Here is an 11820-nt window from a genome sequence, read left to right as displayed (position 1 = left end):
TTTTGTTCAGGTTGTGATTTGTGCATGTGTGGAAAAATTGTTATAAGATGAGTATCCACAATTAGGCACAAATCATTTTTACACATTTGTGAATATTACTTTTAATTTGTGACCATTCAGAGTCCAACTTTTCTCCGTAGAATTTACAGAGAGATTCTAATGATTTAGAGGATTCTCAATAAATTAGCCAACTCCCACAGCTATGCCTTTTGACGCTCCAAAAAAGCAAAACCTCTGAACGCTATTTGTAACATTGCCTAGCATAAATGCATATGCAAATTCACAAAATTGACTTCAGTAATCAGTGGGTTTGAAATACGGTACCAGTCAAAAGTTTGGACACGCTTTCCCATTCAAGTGAATAAGAAAGCTCTTCCAAACTTCCAAACAAAAAATACAGGATATATTGTTATAGAAATAAAATAAGGTTGCACTTTATCTTTGGAAAGACTGAGATTTATTACATTGAATACAGATGAACGAGGACAGGAAAAACACAACTCGCGAAAAATCCATGCAGAAATTACAAAGGTAACATTTTGCTGGTTGACATGTCTCAGTGTAATTATAATAATTACAGCTCAGGGTTATAACATTTCATATTTTACACAAAGCACAGTATAATTTACAGTAACTGCACATGGAGACTTGTAGACGTAGAGGTAAATCTCAGCAAAGTAACCGATGAACAACCCGTAAGGTGATATTGCACAGAGGGAAAGTGTTTACCCCCCAGGAAAGGTAAGGAAGACCTGCAGGCCGCAGTGACACAATCACTGGTTTACATGGCAACATGGCATTTTGACCTTTAACTGTCACCAGGTACTCTTAACGAAGAGCAACAGATTTCTAAATATCATCGAATGAACCAATAAGGGAGAAACAATCCAGCTTGTGGGGCTCTCGATTTCATTGTCTCGCCGTAATGCTATAAAACAGCTCTAAATGGAAGCGGTGCCGTGTTCCGGCCTGTAACAGCCGCCTCAGTGACGGGACAGTGAGGCTCCAGTGCCCCCATGTGGTCATGGTTGAATTATAGGCTTTCTCTGACTGCGTGTGAGAAAAGGTCTGTGGGAGACCCGTGAACACACGCTGTGACCTTATTGGAAACAATGAGGCTTTTTATACAGGGGCAGAAAAAAGCTTGTCACAACAGCATCATCAACATGGGGCGTGACATTTCCTACACGTTTTGAAATCCATTGACCAATCACAACAGACTGGGCCAGCTGGCCAATCAGAGCAGACTGAGGGTTTATTGGTAAGCGGAGCTAAAATAAATCCAGGTGTTTTAGACAGAGGGTGAAAAGAGGAGCCGCAGGAATGGGCAGGATGGGAACACTGATGCCTTTTCAAGTGGTAGTGGTTAGGGTTCAAGCGGTTAAAAGTATCAACCTGAATATATGAGCAAAATATGTCACCTTTAAGATGAAGATCATTTCAAGAGGAAGACGTCTCAGCTTGTCTTTAAGCTGAGAAGACTTGGTTTAACAGAGCAGCATTAAACTGCACTAAAACACCCACTTGCTCCCACTTCTACACACACTCACACACCACAACACACATGATGCACCTGCAACAGGTGACAGAACAGTTAAGTATATATATTTTTACAGACATTTAGAAGTAGCATAAAGATCACTGAGGTACAGTAAGAAGATGCAGGAGTGTTTTATTGTGTCCCCCTGCACGAATCAGTAGATCTGTGGTTTCTATTAAAAGTGGTGACAATGTTCCCCACTAGACACATGCACGTTTGTTTTGTTGTCTACACTATCGTTTGTTATGTTGTGATTGACTCGACTAAAACTGAAACAGTCCTGCCTCATTGCACATCCACTACAGTCTCACAAATTCCCAGTGGAACTATGTCGTGGTGTTTATGCGAATGCCAACGTTTTTTATATTTCACTCTTAGCTGCCCGACTCAGCTCTAATCTTCCTCTTCTTCGTTACGCATGTATTGTGACCTGACAACAGCGTCTTGACCTCGTGACGACAGACAATGTTTAAACATGAAATTACATGAAAGTTAGTACAATGTCAAAAGAAACATTTTGAATCTGTGCTCCTCGAGGGTGCAGATACAACCTTGCAATGGCTAATTGCATCTCCACTTACTTTACAAATTTGAAATGCACATAAACAAATGTAACAAACTATGTAATTACAATGCATTTTTGTCTGCCTTTTTAAAAAAAAAGGTTTAAACAATATCAGCACATCCACCATCACTTTTAATCTGGGCATGTTTGCTTTAAGAAGCAGAACAGCAGAGAAACAGAGGTGGTGTTTTTTTTTTTGGGGATATTCTAACTACAAGACTAATACATTCATAATGATTTAAAACTTGGATTGGATATTTTCAACATTCCAAAAAACGGAAATGTTGTTGTTGCTGAATGCCTTCTTATTCGTCAGTAATATTGTTACAATGCTTTAAGGAGTAATTTGCATAAAACTGCAGAAAATACAGTGTAACGAGTCTTGGGATCAGCGGGATCAGCTGAACCGTTTCGTTCCAAGTGCTTCGATAATGTCGCTTTAAAGTGATTCAAGTCTTTTTCATTCAAACATGTTTGTGCTCAAGAAAGAAAGAGAGAGGTGAATATTCAAGTTAATTTTGAAATGAAGTAGCAAACGACAAAGGTTTACACTGATGACTCGTGCTGAAAACGAACATGCTCAGAGCAATCCCTGACTGGATCAATAAAGTGTAAGAACAATGTCTGTCTGTCGGGTTTGCCCCAGCTTGTACCTCAGACGTGGTCGAGGAGTCTCTGCTGCTCGGTGAGCTGGAACACACTCTGGACAAAAGTGAGAAGAAAACGTTTCCCTGCCAGCGGCGTCGGTGTCGGTGTTTAGTCCAGAGGAACGTCCGACACGCTGGGTAACATGGAGGCTGTGGCCCGCTTTGACTCCTTCATCTTGTCCAGGCCGAAGAGGAGGTCGAGCTGGGTGACTGGCCGCAACCTTTCCTCAGCCACAGGTCTGAGAACAGAGGCATACAAAATCAATAGCAATTCCAAACTACACACTAAAGTACTCTTCACAGTATACTATTTTTGCCGTAGAATTCTGGGAGCTCATTTAAATTTGTTCTGCCAGAATATGGTCTGGATCCCCTCCATTAGGAGGTGATGTCCCCCGGCAGAATACTTGCCGGTCAAATCACAACCGATCATCTGATCTGCAGAGGGAAGCGACTTTTGTAAACAACCCAGGCTGCTACTGAGGAACGAGTATTTTACTTAACGTTCATTTTTTTGAAGTCGTGTGAGCAAAGTCGCTGGTGGATTTCTTTGACAAGCGTCAATTGTGGTCAGACGTTGTGACAGTCATTACCGGCGAGAGCACAGCGGCCCCGTCAGAATTCACACACTGCGGTGGTATACTGCAAACACTGTGTACTACAATGGCGTGTCTTCAGATTGCCAATGAAAATCAATCTCCACGAAGAGAAATGAAAATGAAACATTTTTTGTTTAGTTTTTTTTCCCCATGGTGCTCCCTGGGGCTGTTTCACGTCCACCCAGAGTTAGTTTAAAATGTTTCCCGGTTGTGTGCAGCTCCTTTATTTCATGCATCGCATTGTGAAACAATACTTCTATCAGCAGTCCACTCAGAGATCAACAGCCTTTAATTATACATTACTTACTGAGTTGCTATTTTTCTTATCACATTTTTGCACTGGTAGTTTGCTAATTTTTTTTTCTTTAATTTTTGGGCATTCAATGCCTTGATTTGAGAGTGATAATGGAGAGACAGGAAATGAGGGGATCCTGACAAAATGACAAAGTTGGTCACAATATATCTGATATATAGTCCTATTTGAGGCCTCCAAATTTCCTTCTGTTTATTTGAATAATTTTGCTGCCGGGACACACTAACTTCCCAATGGGCATTAAAAAAAAAAGGATATTGATTAATCAGAAATACAGCATTTGAACACGCACGCTGTCGTTCACTTGAAGCCACACGCAAACACCTGTATCACGACCGCAGAGGGCTCATCCATGACTTTGGTGTTTGGATTATTGAGAACTGAAAGTGAAAAATATTAATCCTTTCAACACCAGTGGCTTTCTCCAAGGGGGTGGGGTTCATTAGTCGCTTAGCAACAGCTGACACGTGGGTTACACAGATCAGATCAACCAGTTCTACACTTAATACGGCTCAGTTTAATGACACACCGGACTTTATGATCAATATTTAGTATGCATTCATATTTTGTTCTAATCACTATTACTATTATTTAAAAGCCCACAGCGGTCAAACCTCAGACTGTTAAGGCCAGTACTGTAGTTAAACAAGGTAATGGTCAGTGGAGACGAGGGCTCTGAAATCTTTCACACGAGTCCTACTTTTCCTCCTCCTCCTCCTCGCAGTCCTGTAGCTGCTGAGCGATCTGCCTCATCTGCTCCTTGCGGACGTAGTCCCGCACCCGGTACATGGCAGCGTCGCGGCACAGCTCCCGCAGGTCGCTGCCGGAGTAGCCGTCCGTCCTCTCGGCGATCTCCCTCAGATTAATGGCGTTGCTCAACTGAACGGGGAAGCGGGACCACAATGTGAGAGAGTTATATACAAAGGAACTTTTTGCTTTGTTTGACCATGTTTCTTACTGCCAACCGTTCACGGCAGAGTGATTTGACAGTGGAAATACAGGGGTGATATCGCCTCTGAGAACAAAGGAGCGCTATGAATGGAATAATTTGTTCTGCGACTGATTAGGATGAAAATAAATCACATCTTACAGTTTCTCCTGCTAAAATCAGCCTCAGGATGTCCTGCCTTTGTCTTGTGTTCTGCAAAGATAGAATGACAGCGGTTCTTGTTAGGAAATAAGCAGATTCATTCGAAGCCTATTAATCCAAAAAATGAAAAGAACCTATCAATGAGCAATTAACCACCAGGTCGTAGACATTCTAATCACACACTGTCCAAGTACCATTTGAGGTTCTTTACCTTTGTGTCTGTTTGAAAGCAAAGCACAATTTCTATTACTAAATTAAGACTTGCTGATACAGTGGGGACCAGGGTTTATTATCTGCAAAATAAAAGTTTACTCTTGTGTTTTTTTATTTAATTTATTGGGAATAAAATTGCTTTGTACATCTGGAAAATGTTTAAGTATGTAAAGTTAAAGATTTTCCCAATTTACTTGGGAAAACAGTCTCAGTGGACCTTTTGGGATGTCACTGTAAAACAAAGTGTTAGTAAAACATGATTCCAACAAAATATTAAATACTGTAGATATTTACGTTTGTCAATTTAGTGGACAAATGTGAAAACTGTGTCTGTGTCTTACTGGGAGGCCAACGTGAAAAGAGGCCGGCATCCTGCGCAGAATGGCTGGATCCACATCCTGTGGCCTGTTTGTGGCGCCCATCACCATCACCTACAACGAGGAGAATCACAATGTGAATACATTATGCTACAACAACCAAATGGCACCATGTGGGACAGTTATGATGTCCCACGCCTTTCACGTACACTCTAGGACAGGTCTTAAGAAAAAAATTGAGATCCTACCCATTACCTACCAGTGTGACTCAAACTCAGGGGTATGTAAATAAATAGGAAAGAGCTCTGGTTGTGTCACCTGGGTGGTTGAGGAAGTGTCCAGACCGTCCCACAGACTCATGAACTGGGCCTTCATCATGGCTGTGGCCTCATGGTCGAGGCTGGAACGATTCCTGAGAAATGAGTCTAACACACAAGAGACGAGCGGCAACATCAAAGAGCGAAGACAAGAGTTCACACAAACCTTACAATTAGGGATGCACCGATTTATCGGCAGTACATCGGTTTCGGATGATTTTCGCCTTGTTGACTGCCATCGGCCTATCGGCAAATAAGATTACATTCACCGATAACTGTGGCTGATGTTTATCTGTTGCGTCACATTAATTTTGCGCTGGCTACATGTTGTGTTGGTTATTTGCGATCTGACTGACAACAGCTGAGATCCGTGTCTCTCTGTGTCAGAGCATGTCCTTTCAAGGGGGCGTGGCCAGCTGTTCACTGACTATGTTCCGTGTGTGTCTGTGTGTAGTGCGGACATCGAGTCGTTCATGATGTGTGGTCCATCTAGAACGAATTATGCTTAAACCTGCATGATTCAAAAATTCATCATCAAAACTTAAATTGAGAAAACTGCCCAGCAGGGTTTTCTTTTTGGGTCACTGTATGACCCATTTCGGTCATACAGCGACCCAAAAAGACAACCGTGTGTGTGGTCAGAGGCATGCCTGTGTTCTGAAAACAACAGGAAGTGAGTTATAGAAGTCTGGCTGGGTGATTTGGACAGCTCACAAACTGTGAAGGTACCTTGGTGCCTGACCACCTCAGTTGGTGCCAAAAATCCCTCTCAAATAGGAGTCAGAGCAGAGCACAATGTAAACTCCCACAGGAGATACAAAGATTTTTAGAGGGGAATAGACAAGTGATCTCAGACCCCAATATGGCAACGTCTATCACAAATAGAAGTCCACAAGACCATATAGAAATAAATACGCTCCTTAAATGTGAAAAAAATCAACACATTCTTATGTTTTCTTCACTATCAAAGAAATCCAGCAAGAGTGGGGGGATGCTCACAGTGTCCAAAGTCCTGACCGACCTACACTGGCATGACGGAGGACATTATTAATGAACCTCACAGTTTCAGGGGTGACGGGCTATAAAATGTGCTAAGACACTCACTACTCTGTAATAAGCTGCTGAAGAAATGACTTCATGTGGTTTTAAAAGAAGCTGTAGATGCTTCTCCAGCGTAACAGGAATAAAATTCTGAAGAAAACGATTTGTTCTTGTTTTGAATGAGACAGTAAATGAAACAATATGAATACCAGATTGTTAAAATCCCTCTCTGCTTGAAGGAGTAAAATGAATATAAATGAAATCTGACAGCATAATAAAGTGACATTTTCCAGGTGATAACTCTCGACGGGTGCTGAGTAATGAAACACTCACCGATCTCATCGATGAAGATGATACAGGGATGGATTTTGACAGCCAATGAGAAGACAGCAGCAGTCAGCTTCTGTGACTCGCCGTACCACATGTCTGTCAGCGTGGAAGCCTGAAGGTTGATAAACTTGCACCCAGAGGCTTTGGCTGTTGCCTTGGCGATCATGGTCTTCCCACATCCCGGAGGACCAAATAATAAAACACCTGTAAGGACAAAACATAGACAGATATTAGGAGTGGTTGCTTCTTTCAAACCCCTAGTTATGTTTTTGTTCAAAGTTCTTTGAAAATCCCAAGTCTATAAAATATGTGTAAAAACAGTAAAATGCAGATTTTTACTCACACGATTTTCCAGTTTATGCACTATATATAGTCTTATATTTAAGGAAAATGTGACTTGTATAAACAAGTGTTGGACACAGTTCTTTTTTTCATAACTTGTGTGTTCTGTCGCCAAAGAATATTCTTTTGAATAGTTACGTGACAGACACAAAGCTTGGAGTCTAGGAATGGAAGTGGATTCCACAAAGCAGTTAATTCTGGTGGTTGACTCTTCCTGACGCTCAGTATCATACATCATGTTCATGCTTTTAATTTATTTATTTATTTATGATGATTGTTGTCATTCTTATTCTTTATTGTTATTATTATTTACATTTGAGGATTGGGGTGAGGATAGGAGAGGGTGAGCAAACTGGATGTATTTATGTTTTTGTATTTGTAATGTTTGTTTCTCTGTCTGTTGTGTTGTATACAGTAAATTGTGTATCTGTGTTTTAGGACCCCCTTGAAAATAAGATGCTGCATCTCTAGGGGCTATCCCTTAAATAATTTCAAATTCAAAGTAATTATAAAACAGGAAGTAAAGTTTTCTCAAAGTGGTCATATTCTGTCATATGAGTTGCGATGCGTTATGATAAAATTAAATCTTTGAAGTTTCTGGCCACCTCTTTGACCTTAACCCTTCTCCTCCGATGACTCAGCTTGAGTCGAGGCCAACTCCTGGAAGTTGTTCCATTATAGAGGTCAGTGTGTTCCTTGGAACATTTGGTGCGGCAAATTCTTTTGTTGTTGCCTTCCCAAGATCTGTGCCTTGACACATTCCTCCCTCTGAGCTATACAGGCTGTTCCTTCGACCTCATGGCTTGGTTTTTGCTCTGATATGCAATGTCAGCTCTGAGACCTTCCAAGTTACATGAAATCACTCGAATTTACCACAGTCTCCAATCAACGTGTAAAATAAATCAAGATGATCGAGAGAAATGAGGGACATTTAAGCTGCTCTTCAGGCGTCATAGGAAAGGGTCTGAATTTTGTTGTCATTGTGATATTTCAGTTTGGCCTTTTTTTCCAAAAAATATACAAACATTTCTACAAGTCTGTTTTTACGCAGTCATTATGGTGTATTGCGTTTAGACTAATGATGATAAAACATACTTAAATGGTTTTAGTAAAAGGCTGCAACATAAAATGTGGAAAAATTAAGCGATAGCACTGCAGCTCCAGATAGAAGCAGCGTGTACAGTACAGGAAGGCTGTCTATTTCTGATGCCTTCAACTCAAATCCTTAGTTTTATTATAGAATATGCACTCAGAAACTGTGGCAGTGACGTAGTTCTTACTGTTTGGATTGTATACTCTAATGCACCAAATTCAGAAATAAATATTTTAAATTGTGTTTAAAAAAACTTGACTTTCTTTAGCAGTTTGAGGATCTTTAAAACTGCAACTTAGTAAACTGTGGAGCTCTATTAAATTCATCGCCCCGCACTTCTACGACCAAAGAGCCGGACATGAGGCCAACAAGGAGAACAACAGTAGCCTTAACTGTTTAGTCAATCTCTGGATCCCAATCCAGCTAAACACACATTTCACTAAGACTGCTGGCAGGAAATCCATAAAATAAAGAAGAAATGAAGTTAAACAGACCTTCCGTTAAAGCCTGCATCTGCTGATGGTATTAGCAGATCATTTATGGCAGACCAATTGTTATTAATCAATTGTAATGAAGTGACATACAGCAGAAGATTGTCCTTCATCTTTCTCCTTTTTGATCATAAGTTGTTTATCGTTTTGTTACAGATCATATTTATTTTAAATAGATTTTAGGTGTGATAATGCCAGATATAAATGTGCATTTTCACTGTACTGTTTCATTTTACCCTATAATGTACACAAAATCTACTGTAAAACTTGACCATTGCCGTTCCTTTCAGATGACATGCTGTGGTACCTTTAGGAGGCTGAAAGAGTTTGGATCCAGTCAGAAGGTGTCTCTTCTGAAAGGGAAGGATGACAGTGTCTTGCATTTCATTGATAACCTCATCCAGACCAGCTATATCTCTCCAGGACACCTGCAGGAATAGAGAGAGGACTGTGAAAAAGTGCAGTTACAAAACAGTGGCACATTTGTCTTTTGACAGTTTGTTTATTGACAATATGCAGCGTCGCCGATTTAGGATTACAAGCGTTACCTTCATCGATTGTGGATCGACTAGGTGAGATGCAATGTTCATCTCATGCTCCGTTAGTTTGACCCCCTCCACGCCGATTCTCTTCATCAGCTGTTCTGCCTGAAGAGATAAACCAACACGACTCAGCTGAAGACAGGGGGTGGAAACAGTTAAGAGTGAAAAAGATGCTATTCCAGTCATTTCTTTTTAATTCCTTTACCTTGCAGCCAACTTGAGCCAACAACAACACTCTTCGCCGTGACCTCACAGTATAAAACAATTTCACGCTTACGTTATGTGCTCGCAAGTTCAACATACCCTTTTCTTGGCTTGGCTCTTCTGTTTGCAAGTAGGATCCATGGCATCCACAACCCACTTGATGCTGTAGTATGTGGCCGCACCGAAGATGGTCAGCCTCACCAACATGCCCACCACCTCGTTCCGGGACAGCGGCCGCAGCAGGGCCTCTCTGGGGAGGTCCTTAAACAGCATCTCTGCTCCCTTTGTGTCAGACCATCGGCTGGATAAGGAGGTGGGCAGCAGAGAAATGATGGACAGAAACAGACAGAGAATAATAGACTCTGTGGTGCGACTATAATCCCATATTACGTCATTTAGACACAAGTAAATGTTGTGTTTCAAGCACATTCCAACATGACAATCATGTTTCACTAAAACCCCAAGATGATGTTTTGTTTCGTCCACACACCAAATAGATTTAGTTTACTGTCATAGAGGAGCAAAGAAACCAGAAAATATTCACATTGAAAAACCTGAAATCAGAGACTTTTGACATTTTTTCATAAAAATACTTCACGCGATTAATCGACTATTAAAATCGTCGATTGCTAATCGATTAACTGTCGCAGCTCTAACGTGAAGCAGTTAAAAAGTTGACATATGACTGACACAACGCACAGCTAACTGGATCAGACATATGCCGAATTAAAGAGTGGATCGAGGGAATTCGGTGATACATCTTCAAAAATATCTTTGAGATACAAACATTAACGCACGTGCACTAGAGCGTTAATTTATACAACCTTCTGAATGAAGTTCAGGTGAGACGTCAAATATAGTTCTCCCATCCTGAGCTAACCCGTCTGGGATTGGTTCATAATATCTGCTGCTATACCTTTCTGAATATGTTGTCAAGATGCAAACAACGGTCGTTATTATGCGATGACAGATACGAAAATATGTTTATGCGCAAGTTAGCATCTCTTGGGCTAACCGAAGGTAACACAAACTGCCGCTAGCTAGCACTGAAACGTCACTTGCAGGAATGTGACATTCCGATTTAAACCTGAGGAGCAAACTTAAACACACTACTTCTGCTCTGTGTGTGCTGGCAAATGTAAACGTGACGTCCCTCGTGAGATAAAGAGTATGATAAAGAGTCATACTTACAAACTACGAGGAGCGACAGCGATGTAGCGAAGACAAAAACATTAGCGGTGAAGGTGCACCCCGTTTTGTCACTCGGGTAGGAACCATAGGTAGGAACAAACGCCGTCGTTCCGGAATTTGTCTCACCCAGCCAGGATGGTTTCACACAGTCTGCCGCAGGATGGCAGAGTTTGCACATGGATAACACACACATAGGACCACTGACAGCTTCTGTGTAACCACAGTGGGTAGACAAGACAGTGAAGGAAGGTGAGAATGGACACAAAGTAGTCACTATACATAGTTGATTACATGTGAGTGGTGGATTTATCAGGTATAGGTGGTGGATAGAACAGCTGGTTTAAAAAGTAAATCTCTGCTTATGTCTAAAGTGAGGTATGGAATTTTAGAGGAATACGAAAAAGAAGAACATGCACGTACAGCTTGCATTAGTTCCAATCTAAAATCATTAACGGGGGTGCTTACAGGGGTTATGACTTATTTACTTATTTATTTGATCACCTAATATGTATTATTTCTTTGTTTTTTATTTTATTTTAATTTATCTTCCTCTTTTATGTAAATAATAATGTATATTTGTCGGTATTTGATTTTATATATATATTTGCTTATATGTTTGTATGTGTACATGTGTATATATGTATGTTTGTATATGACAATATAAGATAGCTAGACAATATGATTAAGATATATGAAATTGGTAATTAATTTATTTTTATTGAAACAAAGTAAATTATGATTAGGATAACTATATTATTAATGAATTTAGAGATAAATTACAAAAGTATAGATTTCAATCAATAAGGAAGCAAATTAATTATTAATTATAGATGAATAATTTGGGGAGAAGGGGTCAGATTAAATAAGTTCTTCTTCTTCTCACCACTTTTCGAACATGTAAAGCAAATGTTGGACACTTTCTTTTGCTTCTTATGCTTTTATTGTTTGCGAATATCACTCTTCTATATCTGTCCACTTGTTTCAT

At 40.4% G+C, this 11820-nt stretch overlaps 1 protein-coding gene across 1 annotated transcript; it reads right to left on the bottom strand.

Moving 5' to 3' along the window:
* Positions 1 to 434: 434 nt before the first annotated feature.
* atad1a (ATPase family AAA domain containing 1a) lies at positions 435 to 10981 on the bottom strand. The gene is made up of 10 exons (XM_035640529.2): positions 10836 to 10981; positions 9744 to 9945; positions 9447 to 9545; positions 9206 to 9326; positions 6976 to 7176; positions 5603 to 5709; positions 5309 to 5398; positions 4755 to 4805; positions 4365 to 4543; positions 435 to 2991 (listed from the first exon to the last, which is right to left on the bottom strand). The coding sequence occupies exons 2-10, from the start codon at positions 9915 to 9917 to the stop codon at positions 2862 to 2864; spliced, it is 1152 nt and encodes a 383-aa protein (XP_035496422.1). The 5' UTR covers positions 9918 to 9945; positions 10836 to 10981; the 3' UTR covers positions 435 to 2861.
* Positions 10982 to 11820: the final 839 nt, after the last annotated feature.

Source organism: Scophthalmus maximus, chromosome 3 (genome assembly GCF_022379125.1).
Source record: "Scophthalmus maximus strain ysfricsl-2021 chromosome 3, ASM2237912v1, whole genome shotgun sequence".
In the NCBI taxonomy this organism is placed as follows: Eukaryota; Metazoa; Chordata; class Actinopteri; order Pleuronectiformes; family Scophthalmidae; genus Scophthalmus; species Scophthalmus maximus.
Note: the sequence above shows the minus strand (reverse complement) of the source record. Positions and strands in the feature narration are given on the sequence as shown.

What these genes read in the sequence shown, in the direction of transcription:
- atad1a (XM_035640529.2), bottom strand. Translation starts at nt 9,917, where the DNA reads ATGCTGTTTAAGGACCTCCCCAGAGAGGCCCTGCTGCGGCCGCTGTCC. An exon ending in ACACTTCCTCAACCACCCAG is followed by an intron (nt 5,399 to 5,602) that starts GTGACACAACCA and finishes TCCTCGTTGTAG; the next exon opens with GTGATGGTGATGGGCGCCAC. An exon ending in TGATTTTAGCAGGAGAAACT is followed by an intron (nt 4,544 to 4,754) that starts GTAAGATGTGAT and finishes TTCCCCGTTCAG; the next exon opens with TTGAGCAACGCCATTAATCT.